The 18,529-nt window shown below is 42.2% G+C and overlaps 1 protein-coding gene and 1 long non-coding RNA gene across 9 annotated transcripts in view; one reads left to right on the top strand and one right to left on the bottom strand.

Moving 5' to 3' along the window:
- Positions 1-8,095, bottom strand: part of LOC122447338 — a 24,229-nt gene extending 16,134 nt beyond the window's left edge. For 5 of the 8 annotated variants that reach the window (XR_006271187.1, XR_006271188.1, XR_006271189.1 and 2 more), the window contains exon 1: positions 7,925-8,042. This is a non-coding gene — a long non-coding RNA (uncharacterized LOC122447338). Of the gene's footprint in view, positions 1-7,924 lie in introns of all 8 variants that reach the window. The other 3 variants (XR_006271190.1, XR_006271185.1, XR_006271184.1) reach the window with 3 other exon arrangements.
- On the top strand, positions 8,096-18,529 carry LOC122447337 (proteasome maturation protein). Its single transcript, XM_043477904.1, has 6 exons — positions 8,096-8,275; positions 11,242-11,339; positions 13,042-13,102; positions 13,814-13,915; positions 15,428-15,521; positions 18,359-18,529. The coding sequence occupies exons 1-6, from the start codon at positions 8,273-8,275 to the stop codon at positions 18,424-18,426; spliced, it is 426 nt and encodes a 141-aa protein (XP_043333839.1). The 5' UTR covers positions 8,096-8,272; the 3' UTR covers positions 18,427-18,529.

Raw genomic sequence — 18,529 nt, 5'->3', positions numbered from 1 at the left:
CCATTCTTGAAGAAGTAAAGGAAGGGTGTTTTCTAAGGCTTCAGAATGACATATTTTATTAAATAATAACATGGTCATGAAAAAAGCCAAGAGGAAACTTCCCAGCTCACGTAGAAAATGGAGTCACTCTATTTTCTTTAAAACGATAAACATATTCTGTCTTATAAGAGAATGTCTCAGAGCCAATGTGTTCACAGCGGTTAACTCTGTTCTTCATTCCCTTGTTTTCGCTTTTTTTTTTTTCCGCTTTATATTGTTTTCTAATTTTCTACAATGAGCATGCACTGCTTCTAGAAGGAAAGAGAATCAAACCAATCATACAATCAGAGTGACTTAGGCTGTCTTTTTCAGCTTTTAGATTCCAAATAAGATTAATATAAACTGCTTCTGAGATAATCTACTAGTGTGCTTTGAATATATGCAAATTTTCTCTCAAATTTTTGTCCTCAGGGGATAAATTTTCCAATTTTCAAAAATATTAAAACTTCCCCTCTCAGTTATTCATAACAGTGCAGGGGAACACTGACACCACTACCCAAAAATAGCATCTAAACAGAAAACATTAGGCATAAGGGCATAATATATCAGGTTTTGTACAGCACTGCACAATGTTTGTTGGCAGATGTATCTTCTGAATTAGAATTTTTAGTTACTATTAAAATGATTCTATGCTCCTACATGTAGACTGGCAAATGAAGGGTAAAAGAAACGGGTCTAAAATTTAGAATTCTTTGCATATAACCTATCAGCTGTACGCTCCACAGGCAAATGAATAGACTCTCCATGCTGAAAATAGAAACCATTTCCTAAAAATACAGACCCAGGGCTTCCCAGATGGCTCAGAGGTAAAGAATCTGCCTGCAATGCAGGAGACACGGGTTCAATTCCTGACTCAGAAGATCCGCTGGAGGAGGGCATGGCAACCCACTCCAGCATTCTTGCCTGGCAAACTGCATGGACAGAGGAGGCTGGTGGGCTACAGTCCATGAGGTCACAGAGTCAGACGTGACTGAGTAACTGAGCACACATACACCCAAGGTAAAAATTCAAAAAGTAAAGGGGAACTTCCTTGGTGGTCCAGTGGTTGGGACTTGTGTCTCTGATGCAGAGGGCACAGGTTTGATCCCTGGTTAGGGAGCTAAGATCCCACATGCCTCACAACACAGCCCCCCAAAAAACAAACCACACATACCTGAGACAGGGCTGTAAAAGCAAGGAAAGTAGAATGCTAACCTCAGTTGTGCCTGATGCAGTGCAGACATAAAAGAAAACACCTGGATTCCAAAGAGTCCACTCTAGTATTATCAAAACCCCACTTTTCATAAGCAGAGGACACTCTTTAAAAGTAGCCTTGGACAGCAAGGAGATCCAACCAGTCCATCCTAAAGCAGATCAGTCCTGGGTGTTCACTGGTAGGACTGATGCTGAAGCTGAAACTCCAATATTTTGGCCACATGATGTGAAGAGCTGACTCATTTGAAAAGACTCTGATGCTGGGAAAGATTGAGGGCAGGAGGAGAAGGGGATGACAGAGAATGAGATGGTTGGATGGCATCACCGACTCAATGGACATCGGTTTGGGTGGACTCTGGGAGTTGGTGATGGACAGCGAGGCCTGGCATGCTGCGGTTCATGGGGTCGCAAAGAGTCAGACACGACTGAGTGACTGAACTGAACTGAAAACACAGCAAAATATTTCAGAAGAAATAAGAAACACCCATCTCTGAGGGTTAAAGAGAAGGGTCCGTCAAATAAACTTGATGTAACATATTCCTTCATCTCTTAACACTTATGAACGGACTTGCAAAGAAAGATGTGTAAATAAGATTTATCTTAAATTAAGCACACTGAACCTTTCCCAACACTCAGAATTCAGTTTAAAGAGGAGCTGGAGGTACTCTTTATATCTGGAGGTTATTTTCTGGTCCTCTGAAACACAGTAACTTTCTTCTTTAGTTGAAATTTGTAGCACCCTTGCCAATTGCAGGGGAGCAATTTCTGAAATTTATACTTAATACAACAGCTCTAAGTTTACCTTAGATGTTTACCAAGGGAAACATCTAATGTTTACCAAGGGATCATTTCATGCAAAGATGGACACAATAAAGGACAGAAATGGTATGGACCTAACAGAAGCAGAAGATATGAAGAGGTGGCAAGAATACACAGAAGAACTATATAAAAAAGATCTTCACAACCCAGATAATCATGATGGTGTGATCACTCACCTAGAGCCAGCCATCCTGGAATTCGAAGTCAAGTGGGCCTTAGGAAGCATCACCATGTACAAAGCTAGTGGAGGTGATGAATTCCAGTTGAGCTATTTCAAATCCTGAAAGATGATGCTGTCAAAGTGCTGCACTCAATATGCCAGCAAATTTGGAAAACACAGCAGTGGCCACAGGACTGGAAAAGGGCAGTTTTCATTCCAATCCCAAAGAAAGGCATGCCAGAGAATGCTCAAACTTCCGCACAATTGCACTCATCTCACACGCTAGCAAAGGAATGCTCAAAATTCTCCAAGCCAGGCTTCAACAGTACATGAACTGTGAACTTCCAGATGTTCAAGCTGGATTTAGAAAAGGCAGAGGAAACAGCGATCAAACTGCCAACATCCATTGGATCATCGAAAGAGCAAGAGAGTTCCAGAAAAACAACTACTTCTGCTTCATTGACTATGCCAAAGCCTTTGACTGTATGGACCACAATGAACTCTGGAAAATTCTTAAAGAGATGGGAATATGGCAATACCAGACCACCTGACCTGCCTCCTGAGAAATGTGCATGCATGTCAGGAAGCAACAGTTAGAAATGGACATGAAACAACAGACTCGTTCCAAATCGGGAAAGGAGTACGTCAAGGCTGTATACTGTCACTCTGCCTATTTAACTTATATGTAGAGTACATCATAAGAAACACTGGGCTGGATGAAGCAAAGCTGGAATCAAGATTGCCGGGAGAAATATCAATAACCTCAGATACGCAGATGACACCACCCTTATGACAGAAAGCAAAGAAGAACTAGAGTCTCTTGATGAAAGTTAAAGAGGAGAGTGAAAAAGCTGGCTTAAAACTCAACATTCAGAAAACTAAGATCATAGCATCTGGTCCCATCACTTTGTAGCAAATAGGTGGGGAAACAATGGAAACAGTGACAGACTATTTTTGGGGGCTCCAAAATCACTGCAGATGGTGACTGCAGCCATGAAATTTAAAGAGGCTTGCTCCTTGGAAGCAAAGTTATGACCAACCTAGACAGCATATTAAAAAGCAGACACATTACTTTGCCAATAAAGGTCCATCTAGTCAAAGCTATGGTTTTTTCAGTAGTCATGTACGGATGTGAGAGCTGGACAATAAAGAAAGCTGAGTGCCAAAGAACTGATGCTTTTGAACTGTGGTGTTGGAGAAGACCCTTAAGAATCCCTTGGACTGCAGGGAGATCCAACCAGTCCATCCTATTCATCAGGACTGATGCTGAAGCTGAAACTCCCAATACTTTGGCCACCTGATGCGAAGAGCTGACTCATCTGAAAAGACCCTGATGCTGGGAAAGATTGAGGGCAGGAGGGGAAGGGGATGACAGAGGATGAGATGGTTGGATGGCATCATCGACTCAATGGACATGAGTTTGAGTAAACTTCGGGAGATGGTGGACAGGGAGGCCTGGTGTGCTGCGGTCCATGGGGTCCCAAAGAGTCGGACACAACTGAGCAACTGAGCTGAAATTTTACCTACCTTGAAGAGAATATGTTTTATTAACTTTTTCCATGAATTGCTTTCTCTCTCAGACAATGAAGAGCTCACTCTTCTACCTTAAATGCTAAAGGAAAACATCACCACGCCACCAAGCCTTGCACCAGCCCCTCTCCAAATCCCCCCATTCTGATTTCAAAGCTCAAAAGAAGTGTTTAGAGAGGCTGGGGGTGGGGGTGGGGGTGGGGGGGTAGAGAAAGGCTAAGCAGGCCCGGCCAGAATGTGCAGCTGGCAGCGATGAGAAGGTTGGGCACAACACACACATACACACACACACTGTGGCTCCTGATGTCAGCTGATGTCAGAATTGTAGAGACTGTGGTAGGATGGCAGTTTTTGTTGAGTCCAGTCCGGAGGGAAGGGGCATACTTGGAACCAGAAAAGGATTTAGGGTCTTGGCTTATAGTGCTGAGCTTTCAGGTTGGGCTCCAGGTATAGAAGGGTGCTTCTGGAAACTTCTCCAAACCTACTTCCAGCCTACTTCCCAGCCATATTAGTCAGTCTTACCTCTTAGGCACAAGTATCCATTTATCCATTCCTCCCCTCCACTTTTCATTTAATAAACATTAGTGGGTGCTTTCTACAATTTCTACAAATTATTCTATTTCAGATAGAATAATTTGTAAGACATGGCCCCTGATTGTAGGAGTCTGTGGGAAACAGTCTGAGTGCTAGAGATTATGGTAAAATGTGTATAGGCTGCATGAGGGCAGAAAGGAGAGAAACTGACATCTCTACTCAGGTACTCCTCTGCTGCTGTGGCCCTGAGAACATGCAACCAAACTTCCCTGGTCCGCTGCAACCAAGACTTCCTGGTACCTTCTACTCTGTTGCAAGTTGTCTGCACATCTTAGCGCTGCCTGAAACCTAGCTTTATCACAAATGATGCCACTGTCCTCAAAAGCTGGTCCAGTGGTGTCTGCTCTTTCTTCCACTTTCCCTGACTCACACAGAGCAAGAAAACACCACTGCTTCTTAGTATGGACAGCTACCGCTCCATCATTAACTATCAACTTGACTCCTCTTCTCTGAAATGCACGCATCTACTTGACTCTACCCTTCCTCTTCTTTTGGACGGATGAGGATTTGGCCAAAGCCATGGGGATTTTTCAACTCGATGTGCTTCACATCTCCTAATAACCAACCTCTGCTCTTGCCTGGCTGTGCTCATTCACCTGCTTTTCATCCAGGTTTTATTACTGGCCTACAGTCCAAATCGGAGTTTCTTTCTATGTTCAATAACATACATTCAACAAATATTTCTGCCAGAGAGGCTAAAAGTTAAGGAAGACATCAAAAAATAAAGTAAAAGAAAATACTTTTTCTCATACACAGCATATAACAAGACTGACTTCTTATATAAAAAGTGGATATAGTACGATCTACTTCATAGAGTAATTGAGGATGAACTGAAGGGGCATGTCAAGAACCAAGAATAGGGCCTGACACATAACAGATGTTAACTATTATTACTGTAGCCTCCAAACTCTATAATGTATACAAAGCTTAAGCAACCATATCAAACCATTCTAGAATCAAATCTAATGTATCTGTTTAACTTACTTTAGCATAACCAACACTGTCTTGTATTAGTTGATGCTGTAATAAACTTTTTAAAAAGGATATAAATATGGGTATGTTCACTGCTCAAAATAAGGTGATTTTCTCCTTGACTGCCTTCACATTGGTCATCAAAGGCCTATTTTCAAGACTTCATGACTTTTTAAAGCCATTTGAAAACCACATTCTAACCTCTATTTTGAACCACTTTCAACCTCTCAGCACTTTCTTCCCCTTCAGATTCTAAGATAGCAATTTGATTTTTCTTCTGTCTCTCTGACCATTTCTTTTTCATCTCCATGGCAGGCTCCCACTCCTCTGGCTGTCTGTAAAGTCTACTGTTTCTTGAGTTCATCATCTTTCACTGCTGCTTCTCAAAGTCTTTCTAATATGCTGTGCCACCTTCACTGATATCTTTATCATCCCTGTCTTGGACTACTGCAACGCTCTAAATGGTATTCTGGTTCCTCCTGAATCCATATATCCCTTATGTTGCCACCAGAATAATTCTTTTTTAAATGTCAAGTGTTTATGACAAGACCGGCATTATCTCCTCTTTCCTACAAGACATCCCAGACCTCAGCACTTTGTACAGGGGCTCTTCCTTTCAGTTCCAGTCAGTCCCTCCAGTCTCATCTCATCTTGCTCCACCTACTCACCCAGGACTCCAGCCACATGGACACAGTCTTCGAATGTGACTGCTTGCAAATCCCTGTCTTTCCACGTTTCCTCCTCAAGTCCCCTCTCTCCTTGTTCCCAACCATTCCCTGATCAAGCTCCTTTCTCTATTAAGCATTTACACATTTCATTTTAATATGTTTACATGTCTATGGCCCTGAGAAAACAAAAGTAGCTCAAGTACAGAGAAATGGCTTTTTCTCCTATTCAGCCCCAGAATCTAGAACCAAGCTAATGCTCAACGAATATTTCATGACTGAATCATGAGCAATCAACAAACATTAAAAAAAAATAATTTTTTAAGATTCAGTTTTAGAATGGGTATAAGTACAACTGAACCACTTTACTGTACACTTGAAACAAAACAGTGTAAACCAACTATGACCAATACAAAATAAAAATTAAATTAAAAAAATAGAGATGTAGTTTTCAATTTTATCCTTAGAACTGAGAGAAAGGAAAAAGATGCAAATGAAACACTCAAGCTCCAATCTCTGGATAAAGACGGACATTCTGAAGAGCCAGAAGAAACACATAACAACAGCAATGCACAATTCTCGAAATGTGGATTATCACAGCCATTCAAGTTGTGGGATCACAACAGTGGATATGCATAACACATACAACCTTATCACCTCCCTCCTTAAAATCCTTCCATGCCTTTTTAAAGATAAAGCTTCATTTTTAATCTGGCACACCAGGGCCTCCATAATAAATCTGCCTCCATTTAAGACTCATCTCACACATGTCCAGTCAGCTAAGTCATGTCTGACTCTTTGCAATCCCATGGACTGTAGCCCACCAGGCTCCTCTGTCCGTGGGGTTCTCCAAGCAAGAATACTGGAGTGGGTTTCCACTTCCTCCTTCAGGGGATCTTCCAGACCCAGGGATCAAACCCAAGTCTCCTGTGTTGCAGGTGGATTCTTCACCACTGAGCCATTTGGGAAGCCCCTCATCTCACACTACTCACTACCTTACTTTGAACTAGCCACACAGGCTTTCTCTCCCACTTGAGTTTTTGCACCAAATCTGCCAGCAATTCTCCCCTACCTAATTCACTCTCACATCTTGGCTGTCAGCCCAAGGATTCCTTAAGTTATTTCCACTACATGGTGACAAAACCCAAGGCTGTTTTTCCCGCATCATATTCGGAAGGCAACACACTATAGTGTGTGACTCTAACCATAATGGATTAGGTGTCTTTCGGTATATCTATTTAAACTCTTTTATCTTGTTTTCAGCACCTGTACAACTGAGGTAATCGCGGTACCCACTTCACCTACACTTTCAGCACTTTGAATTGTCACTATATAATAAGAGTCCTCGTGAAGTGAAAGCAGCTCAGTCCTGTCCCATTCTTTGTGACCACATGGACTGTAGCCCGCTAGGCTCCTCTGTTCATGGAATTCTCCAGGCCAGAATACTTGAGTGAGTTACCATGCCTCCCGCAGGGGATCTTCCCAACCCAGGATCCAACCCAGGTGTCCTGCACTGCAGGCGGATTCTTTACCAGCTGAGCCACAAGGGAAGCCCAAGAACGCTGGAGTGGGTAGCCTATCTCTTCTCCAGCGGATCTTCCCGACCCAGAAATCGAACCCGGGTCTCCTGCATTGCAGGCGAATTTTTAAAAGCTGCGCTACCAGGGAAGCCCCAATAAGAGCCCTCAATTATACTTAACTTAGCTGTCACCCTGGCCACCGCCAAGAGCTCCTCTACTGCTATAGCGCAGGACCCACAGGAGCCGGTTCATTTCTCTATTTTTAGCCTCGGCCCAAAGTTCTAAACACAGGACGCCGTCGATACGTCATTTAAATATAAAAAAAAGCAAAAGAAACTGGGAAAACCCTTGGGTTCCACGTTTGCTGCAGGCTAGCCACTCACCCCACCTGGGCCTTGCTTATCGTTATGAAAAAAAAATGTCACCTTTACCTCAGAAATTTTATACTGACGGGGCGACGCACCTGGCAAAGCACATTGCCCCTCCCCCGGCGGTCGGGGTTGCTGACGAAGAGAGCAAAGGCCCGAGGCCCCCCTTCCCGCCCTCCGCCAGCCCACATCCCTCACAGCGCCCTTGGCCCCAGGTCCCTCGGGACCTCAAGCGTGGGAGCCCCGGCCCCGCGCGGCTCCCTCTCAGCGCCCCGCGCCCTCCTTCCTTCCTTCGCCCGGACGGACGCACTTCCGGCGGATGTTGGGGGGGGGCAAGCCCGGAAACGGAAGTGAGCGGCGGGGCCGGCTGACCGTCAAGGGGAGAGCTTCTGTACGCTGAGCGAGTCGAAAATGGTGAGTGAGACACCCCCCCACCCCCACCGCGGGCGACCCGAGTGGCCGGCGGGCTCGGGTCTGTGGCCGCAGGAGCAGCCCGCCGCCTCCCTGCCCGTCGCGCCGGCGGCGGCGGGAGGAGAAGGCCGGCCTCTCCCGCCATGATCTGTCGAGTCACGGGGTTCAGGGGTACTCGTGGCCGTCTGGGCCGGGCTCCGGCGCTGGTGCCGGGAGCCTAGCCTCGGCTTCCTCCTCTCTTCACCTCCTCTTCTCTCTTCCCACCCCCCAGGTCCCTCAGCCGACCCCGACCTCGGTCCCTTCCTGTAGTCGGCGACGAGCTGGCAAGGGCAAATCCGAAAGTTGCGGCGGTCTTGGGGTGGGGGCACCGCCCGTTAGCCCTCCTCCGAGGGGCAAACCCTTGGGAGTCGTGTCCCCCAAACTCCTCACCCGCCCCCCGACCCTCGGAACCGCCTGGATAAACAAACCCACAACTATGGGTCGGCTTTCCATCACTCTGCTTTTACTTTGCCAACATTTTGGGGAGTTTGTAGCATGCCAGGCGTTGGAGGGGGTAAAATACTTGTTACTCCCCATGTGTTAACGTTGTTAGTGGAGTCCTCCTCCTCCCCCGCCCCTTCTCTTTTTTTCCTCTTCTTAACTTAAAAAGGTTTGATATTTGGGGGAGATGTCCTGAATCGTCATTGTCCCGTGACTCTTAATACCAGTCCAGATCTAGAAAGCTTCTGTTGGTGAATGGGCTTCTCTTGTAGCTCAGTAGGTAGAGAATCTGCCTGCAGTGCAGGAGACCTGGGTTCGATCCCTGGGTCGGGAAGATCCCTTGGAGAAGGGAATGGCAACCCACTCCAGTATCCTTGCCTAGAAAATCAAATGGACACAGGAGCCTGGTGGACTGCAAGTCCATGGGGTTTCGAAGAAGAGTTGGGCGTGGCTGAGCGACTAACAGTTCTGTTGGCGAATACTGCTGAACATAGAAAAGAGGTTTTCTAAACCCTCAGAGGGACTTCCCTGGTGGGCCAGTGGCTAAGACTCTTGGTGTTACCCATGTTGGGGGGCGGGGGTTCTTCCATCCCTGGTTAGAGAACTAGATCCCATATGCTGCAACTAAGAGTTTGCAGGGTGCAACTAAAGATCCCACATGCTGCAACTAAGAGCTGGCACAGCTAAATAAAAATTTAAAAGACACACTGAAATAACTAGTGTTAACTTTTCATAGATTTGCTCCCCTCTGCTACTCTTTTAGAAGCATCATGTACTGATCCTGATATTTTACAGAAGGGAATTGGCAAAGTGATAACGGGTAGAACTCAGAGATCACAACCCCCCTTTTGTTTGTGCCTAGAAGAGACTTTTCTTGTGTCACTCTACAATAAAGCAGTCTGGGAGGAAGAGAACTGTGCATGTAGGAAATAACGTTTGGGAAGGTACAGTCATACAACTCTAGTCCTGTAAGGAGATCAGATACCTGGAAGGATGAGTAGGCAGGGCCGGAGAGGTTCTGTGCCTTCATCACAGGCACCTGTTAGGTTAGTGACAGACACTAGATTTCAACTTCTTTTCCTAATTAACCGTGACTTCTGTTCAGGGGAGTTGAAACCTGTTGTGCAGGTTCTGGAGTTCCAGGCTTTGGGCCTTGGACAGTGTTTTTCAGACAAGGCATTGACCAAGCAGTGAAAGATTTTTTTGTTTGTTTTTTGGTTTCTCCCAGCTTTGTTGGAGGAGATTGCATGTCAAGCAGACTTTGCTGTGTAGAACTGGAAAATTTGGAAGAGTCTACAGGCAGCAAGACCCAGTAGAGTGCTCTTAAAGTTATCCAGGTGTGAGAGCCTGGACTTGGGTAGTAGATTGGAGAAACCCTGGACAGACTACAGCACCTGACCCTAGTGAAATGCACGAATTGAAGTAAAACAGCAATTTAAAAAGCTAATTTTCCAGAGTAGTTTCTCCTAGAAGAGTATAGACTAAATACCAAACTGCTTGTAGCTTTTTTACATTTTTCTTCAGGATTGCAAGGATGTTGCATTTAGCACCAGATGGTTTAAACTCAGCATCTTGTGTTTTACCTGTTGTAATGTTTGTTACATTTTTATTATGCATATTTATTCTCTCTTCATTATACTAAGCCCTAGATGCCAGATATGTATCTTCAGCATCTAGTAGAGTACCTGCCACATAGTAGATATAAATATTTGGTAATTAAATTACAGTGTAAATGAGTAGGGTGACAATACACAAGTACCAAATATACTGTGAATCTTAGCTTTTTGTTTCTTTTTATTTAGGCCAACCTGATTAAGTGTGTTTATTTTTCACAGGTAGCACCCTCTTAAAGGAACCAAACACTTTCTGAGATTCCCTTTTTTCTTCAGCTTCTGTGACCACTCTCTTCTAGCTCTTCTGTCCATTCTTAATTCCATTTTCCTTGTTCTTTGTCCTTAAGGAATGGTATCCCCCAGGATTCTGTCCTCAACTTTTTTCATTCTGTGCTCATCATTCCGACGTAAAGGAGGGATGTTCCCAGTAAAAGTAAATCTGATCATGATCAGGTGCTCAATTTCAGAACAAAATCTGAATTTTTTTGCATATTTAAGCCTTTTCATTTTTTCTTTTTGCCAGCCTTTCTTTCTGCCGTACTCAGACATATAGTTAGCTGATCATCTCAAACTACTTGTGGCTTGTTCATTTATATTTTTATACCTTTACCCATGTTCTTTTTTTCCTGGAATGCCTTTCAGTCTGAGAGCACTCAGCTATCAGGAATCCTTCCTGCCCCAAATTCCAGATTATTCACTGAACCTTGTGCAACCCTCTACGTGATGCTGAGGCTCATAGTAATGGCCTAGACTGTAGTCTCTTAGAGGGCAGAGACCTTATCTTTTCTCTGATGCTTAAACAGTATTTTTACATAGAGGTTCAGTGTGAGTTAACATTTTTTTAATATATAATAGTGTTTTTTATTTGTGTTGTAGAATGCCAGAGGACTTGGATCTCAGCTAAAGGACAGTATTCCAGTTACTGAGCTGTCAGCAAGTGGACCTTTTGAAAGTCATGATCTTCTTCGAAAAGGGTATGTAGGGGAGTTGTGACTTTGTTATAATATGTGAATTATTTTTCACAATATTCTTTAGATCTTTGACAAGCCATAAATATGTATTTAATTGATAAGATAGCAATAGTATACTTTAGACTAGAGGGAGGGAGGAGAGGAAGCTTGGATGTTTCTGTAGTGGAAGAAGCATCTTACCAGAGTACCAGGTTCTCAAGAAAGTATGTACTCCTAGGAGAGATTACCTGGCAGCACAATTTGGTGGGATTCTTCTTTTTGCTCCTGATAACTTAGAGAGCCCTTTGTTCTTCATCTTATTAACTAAGATAAATTGGGAGTAATTCACTTTTCTTTGGGAGATACTAAAGAGCAGTAAAGAGCATGGGCTCTGGGTTTTGGTTATGACTCTGCTATTTACTAGATGTGTGCCCCTGGGCAGATTACCTAACTGTTCTGTGTCTCAGTGTCCTCATCTGTGAAACAAGGCTAGTAATGGCATCTGTCTTACTTTGAAGAATAAATGAGCTAATCCCTGGAAAATACTTAGACCAATATGTGACATTAGTAAGCATTAAGTAAGTCTTAGCTGCTCTTGTTTTACATTTCTAGTTATAGCACAGTTATACCCCTTCCCTTGATTTCCTTTATGTTTTTATATGTTTAGGTCTCATTTTCTAGTACTGGTCCTTTTTCTTGGCAGTTGGTTTTTTCTGTTTAGTCAAATATCCTCCCCACTGTGTACATACTGTGCTTTGAATTTTATGTTTACTTAGAAGGTATTTAGTCATAGAATGTCATTCTAATATTGGTCTCTGGAAGCAGACATAATGCCTCATTGTCTTTCCATTTTGTAGTAAAAGATGCAGTATATTGCCTTCGGAATTGGAGATATAATTTGATTTATAGTATAATCAAATTCATAAGCTAACCAGTAACCGAGTCCTGATGATTTGGTTTTGGGTTTTGGTCCGTTCCCCCCACCCCTGCTACACATACACGAAATGCTCCTTTTTCTTCTCAGATTGTAAGATTACCATGAGCAGGACCATTTTCAAATTCCACTTAAGGGTAATGCTTTGTACAAAGACAGTATTGATAAATACTGATGTTACAGGATTTCTGAGGTTTCTTTCAGCTCTTAAATCCTGGCTTGGAAAATAAGATGGTGATGTTTATATAGAGAGAGGGATAGAGACCCGTGGCCTGGTTCTAGCTATGTATCACCTAATACAGTACTTGTATATAGTAGGTAGTTGGTAAATCTCAAACATGTTTTTCAGTGTGTGTTTATCAAAAATATATTAACTATTGAATATGCATTAGCTGTAAACAGGAGAGATGTAGATATTTTATGTAATAAAAGAATCACATCATCACAGTAATAGTAGTACACACACTATTGAGTTTCTTCCAGATATAGAGCATCACTTAGCACCATTTTTTGGAGGGTTCTCTCCAGTTTATTGAATTCTTGACCTCCAGGATCTATAATAGATATATTTACAACAATATATAGAATACTTGATTTTTTCCCTCTTAGTGTAGTTCTGTGAATTATATATGTTTTAATTCCCACAATTACCACCACAGTCAGCATACAGAATAGTTTGTTCATCCCCTTCAAGCTCCCTGTGCCATTTCATTGTATGACAGCACTGATAGATAATTTTGAGCTCTAGGTATTGAGTGATCTGTAACCTCCCTCTTAAATGTTTATTTTCAGTTTTTCTTGTGTGAAAAATGAACTTCTGCCCAGTCATCCTCTTGAATTATCAGAAAAAAATGTAAGTATGTTACCTGTGGTTTTATTTTTACCCTCTAGTAGAAAAATGCTGTTAGTAATACATGATTAAGACAATTATGAAGAACATGAAACCTTGTTTTCAGTATCCTTATGGAATAGGCTTTGGTTCACTAAAGCTTCCTTTCTACACCTTTTTATCTTTTTTATGGACATTTCTAGAGGTTGGTCCACCTCTCCATTCCTGTCATAACATTTCCTCACTTGGTGATCTTTTTTTTTCTTTTATATTTTCTCCCTGCCATTTTTGCTGTTGATCTCCAAGCCCATCCCTCCCGCCTTGGATCTTTTTTTCAAGCCCTTCATCTCCAAGTTACTGCTAGGCACAGGATGTACACAGATGGGTATGACATCATCCCCATCCTTTAGGGGCTGAAAATTTAATGGGACGATAAGCAGTGGATTGGGACTGGCTGAAGCACTATAGAGGACCGCGGATGGAGCAGCCAACCTATGGAAGGCTTTCTAGAAGAGGGGACACTTGAACAGTTTTAGACCTGTATTAATCAGATAGATAGGTGGAGAAAGTCACTCCCAGAGGGGGTAGGACATGTACAGATGTCCTGAAGACCACCTAGAGGGTTCTGTGTATGTATGTGTCACATGGACGTCAGTGCTCACTGTTTTGAAAACAGAATGTCACATTTAAAATTATGTGTTTAAAAAAAAAAAAAAATATGTGTTGTCTTCGTAGTACCAGCTCAACCAAGATAAGATGAACTTCTCCACACTGAGAAACATCCAGGGTCTTTTTGCACCACTAAAACTGCAGATGGAATTCAAGGCAGTGCAGCAGGTGGGTTTCTGGCTGTCAGTTTGCATGCCTCCCATCTGTGTGCTGAACTGATTGGGAGGAGTCTTCTCTCTGGTAAAAGCTGTACAAACCTCACCTTCTCTTCTTCCCTGCAGCCTCTCCTACTTTCCCCCTGTTAGGATATGACCTCCATTCCTACTTCATAGAGAAAAACAGCTTTGAAATGGGAAACACCTTCGATTAGAGGCTCAGTGTCTGGATATTTACAGGCATCCACTTTTATATTTCTCTCCTTTTGGAGAGTTACTTTGAATTTATGGTGCCTCTAGGAATATCCAAGTGGAGGTGTCTAGTGGGCAGGTTGTATATCGCTGAGTACACATGTTGCTCAGAAAGAAAATGTCCTTCCAGGTGTTTAAGAACTGTCCCCCATCTATGCTCTAGATTCTCTCATATCACACTGCATTGATTCCAGTGACTGCTGGATAGCTAACAAAGAAGAGAAAAATGGAAAATTTGGTTTGGCTGCATTAAAGTTTGTTGAGTATGTGCCAGTGACTGCCATTCTTTATAGCACACTGCTGCAGGTGTGAGGGAAAGGTGCTACTGGCCTATGTCACAGGTACTGAACCAGGGTGAGACAGGTCAGGTAACTAGGCAAGGCCGTAGGATTGGTGAGTACTGAAAGCAGTGTTTGAACCCAGAGGTTGAACCTCTGACTTCTAGCCCATGCTTTCTGCATTGTACTTAGGTACTGGTCTGCAGTATAAGTGAAAGTCGCTCAGTCGTGTCTGACTCTTTGTGACCCCATGGACTATACAGACCATGGAATTCTCCAGGCCAGAATATTGGAGTGGGTAGCCTTTCCCTTCTCCAGGGGATCTTCCCAACCCAGGGATCAAACCCAGGTCTCCTGCATTACAGGCGGATTCTTTACCAGCTGAGCCACAAGGGAACCCCAGTCTGCAGTATATGTAATTAATAATTGGAAAATGTAGATAGCACTAGTTCAGAATGGCATTGTAGGTTTTAAAAGCCCACAGATGACTTTGATCTTCATCTCGAGTTATCACTACTGTTTAAAAGGGTCATGACTTGTATTTGTGCTATGAGCACAGAACAACATACAAAATAAATGATCAGTTTATTAAGTGAAGAAATGCTCTCAGTGCATTTCTTCAGAATTTCTTCAGGAATTTGATTGTCGCATGTTTTTTAGAAACAAAACATGATGTTAGACTCGATGATTTTGTGTTTCATCACATGGTATGCCTTGGACAGATGCAAAGCCCCCAAATAATGTGTGGACCTGATGGGATTATTAGGTATTAGTAAAAGCTTTCAATTTCAGTGTCTATATTTTGAATAAGGTTATGAAGAATTAAAAATTTGGGTCTAAAATATGGACTTACCATTCCTCCCCTCCCCCCCCCCCGTTAAAGTGATATTTTATTTAGTTTGAATTTTGCAAATTATGAAGACACTGAAATGTGATCATGTATGTTTTTTTCTCTTTACTATTTCTAAGTTTGCTCTTTTATACTTTTCCTAAAGGTTCAGCGTCTTCCATTTCTTCCAAGCTCAAACCTTTCACTGGATATTTTGAGGGGTAATGATGAGACTATTGGATTTGAAGATATTCTTAATGGTAAGTGTCATTCCACACCTTTTTCTGGAGCCCCAGAAATATACAAGGCAACAACAGCAAACGAAACCTACAGTGTCTTTGTCATCATGTAGCTTGTAGTTGATTAAATTCACTTGTGTTTATTCACTGAAATAAGATAAAATTTAATGATGATAACTGTTCTTTAACTGGTTTTAAAAGTGAAAGATGTCTATGGAGTTCTGAGATTATAGTCATTTCAGTCAACCATTGACAGTCATTGATTTCATGTCCTGAGGATAGTCTGATGTGTGACTACAGTGTGATATTCTTAGGGCAGCTTAAACAAGGATTGTTGTTGCAGTATTCAGAACATTTGTGGGATATGACTAGCTTTAAAAACATCTAGAAAAAAATAAAAGTTTTCTTCAAAAATACCCTCCTTGTCCTCCTAGATATGTTTCTATAGATGGCGAATACTAATGAAGAAAAAAATTTTAACAAGTTTCTCTGGATGATTGTATGATGTTTGAGGTCAATGACTTTTAATTGAGATCATGTAGCATCCTGTTTTTTTCTGGTTCTGAGGAAAGAGAGCAAATACAGTTCTGTCCAGTATGGCCTGTGCTCATTCTCCAGCAGTTAAGGAGAAACAGAAAAACGAAGCAGGATTAAATAATACTAGTTTTGCTTGGCTGCCGATGTTTGGTAAGGAAGTGCTCTGGACATAGCAGAAGTCTCATGAGCCTCTTCTGTGAGGGCACTTTTTGAGTGCAGGAAACCTCGGATGTCTAAGCTTTTACATTTAGACCTCATTTAAAACAAGTAAGGTGAACAGCTAGGCCTTGCCTTAGCTGTTTCTTCTGCTTAGAATACTTTCCCCTCACTTCTCAAGTCCCAGTTTAAATGCCACCCCTTTACAGAGGCCTTCCTTGACTACTCAGTCTAACGTGCCCCCAGTCACCCTGTCACCTTACTTTAATTCTTTGCATATCACTCTTCTGGTGTTTTCTTGTTTCTTATTTGTTTTCCCAACTTAAATACAGGCCCCAGGAGAGCCAGGGACTTTGTCTTATTCACTCTTGTGTCCCCAGGACCTCCTAAGGTGCCTGGTTCGTGCTGAGTGAGGAAAGCTCTGGCTCACCACATTCTCCTCATCACCTTTGATACAGAAGGAATTTTAAAGTCTACAGTGAGGAAGTACTGTGTTAATCTAAGTGCAACATGAAGACTATTAAGCTGGGATGAAAATCCGTACATTTTTTTGAAGTTTGGAGGTGATGAAGGTTTTGCTTACTTGCTCATCAGGGAAGTGCTTGGCCCACGAGAATCTGCATGCTATATTATAAGGAAGGGAAGAGATTATGAGATTTTTTCCTAATGCTGAATGTGGCCTTCCGTTTACTCCCTTCCTGTCACTTGAAGATGAGGAAACGGAGACTGATCAAGGTGTCTCTTCCCGCCTGGGAGGGCCCTCCGTGGGCTGGGGCCTTGCTCATCAGCATAGGGTGTGCAGTCTTCTCGGGCAAGTGTTTTATTAAATCAAAAGGCTTAGAGAAGCAGAGTTTCAAGGAAAGTTGGCATTATGTAAATGAGGATATTCTTTGTTTAAAAATTGAGAACGTTATAGCCAAGACTCACGTCTGCCATGATTAATTACCCCCAACCCATCTCCCTCCTTCCCTCCCTATTTGGCTGCTGCTTTTAGTTAGTGGGTGTCCTTCCAGACTTTTCACATAAAATCAGAAGATATTTGGCATTGCTTAGTATTTATCTTTTAACACAGTTGGTTTCGTACTGTGTGTATCTTACAGGAGGTATGCTGCATCAGTACCTGTGTTGAGAGATGCATACTTTTCTCTCATTAACATGAAGCACTGCTATAGCGGACACCTTTGTTCTTTGTATTCCTGTATAGACATACTTATTGGGTTTTGGATGCCCGTTGTATACATAGTCCTCTACTCTGTTGATAATTGTAGCAAACTCTTGTATATGTAACCATTTATTAATAATTATAACAGTTATCAGCTGTTGTTGAGGCTACTATGTTGTGTGACAAGTGGCCAGAGTCAGGATTCCTAAACTGATAATGACACAGTCATCTCCAGTCTCAGGAGGTCCAGTGAGGAAATATCCAAATTGATTTGTTATTCTTGATAATCATTATTTTAATGATTATTTATTTTAATAAGCTGATTTTACAGTTTAATTCATTGGGTATCCTCTTTGGAGGAGTAAAAAAGAAAACGCTTTGTTTATAGGAAACTTACTGTTGGTATTCATTTTTAGAATTCTTAGGTGCATTATCACAGTTAAAGTAAGACTTTTGTCTGACTCATCAATACAGACAAGAGAGAAGATTTCTAGGGTTTTTTTAGTCTAGGATTCTGGTTTGTGTATATATGTGTTTGCAACATAGCACAGAATGATAGAGATGAAATTGTAAATTACATTAAGGATTGCTTAATCTCTTAGCGATTGTTCCTAGACTCAACTTGGAAGCCACTGGAAAATTTAAGAAGTTTGAAACATGAGAACTTTTTCAATCTGTATTTTCTTTTAAAATCAACTGAATTGAGATATAGTTGACATACAGTGGAATGCATCCATTTTACAGTGTCCAGTCTGAATTCTAGTAAACATGTGCAGCTGTGAAACTGTCTCCTCAATCAAGATATAAAATGTTTTCATCATCCCCCAAAAGTTTCCTTGGTCCATTTGCAGTCAGCTCCCCCACCCTTGGCCCCAGGCAGCCAGCGGTATATTTTCTGTCACTTTATATTTGCTTTGCCTAATTTAAATTTTCATGTGAGTAGAATCAGAGAATTTATCTTTTTTTGAGAACCTTTTACATGTTTATATTTGTTTCTTTTCAGACCCATCGCAAAGTGAACTAATGGGAGAACCGCATTTGATGGTTGAACATAAACTTGGCTTGCTGTAATGCCCTGTGCTGTTCATGGAAGTAGAGGGACTGCGTCTTGTTTATAGTTGTCTTTTTCCTATAATTTGATGTGCGCAACATTAAAAGTACTAACACGTGAGAA

The sequence above is a fragment of the Cervus canadensis genome, chromosome 9 (genome assembly GCF_019320065.1).
Source record: "Cervus canadensis isolate Bull #8, Minnesota chromosome 9, ASM1932006v1, whole genome shotgun sequence".
In the NCBI taxonomy this organism is placed as follows: Eukaryota; Metazoa; Chordata; class Mammalia; order Artiodactyla; family Cervidae; genus Cervus; species Cervus canadensis.
This window is presented reverse-complemented; position numbering and strand designations above follow the sequence as displayed.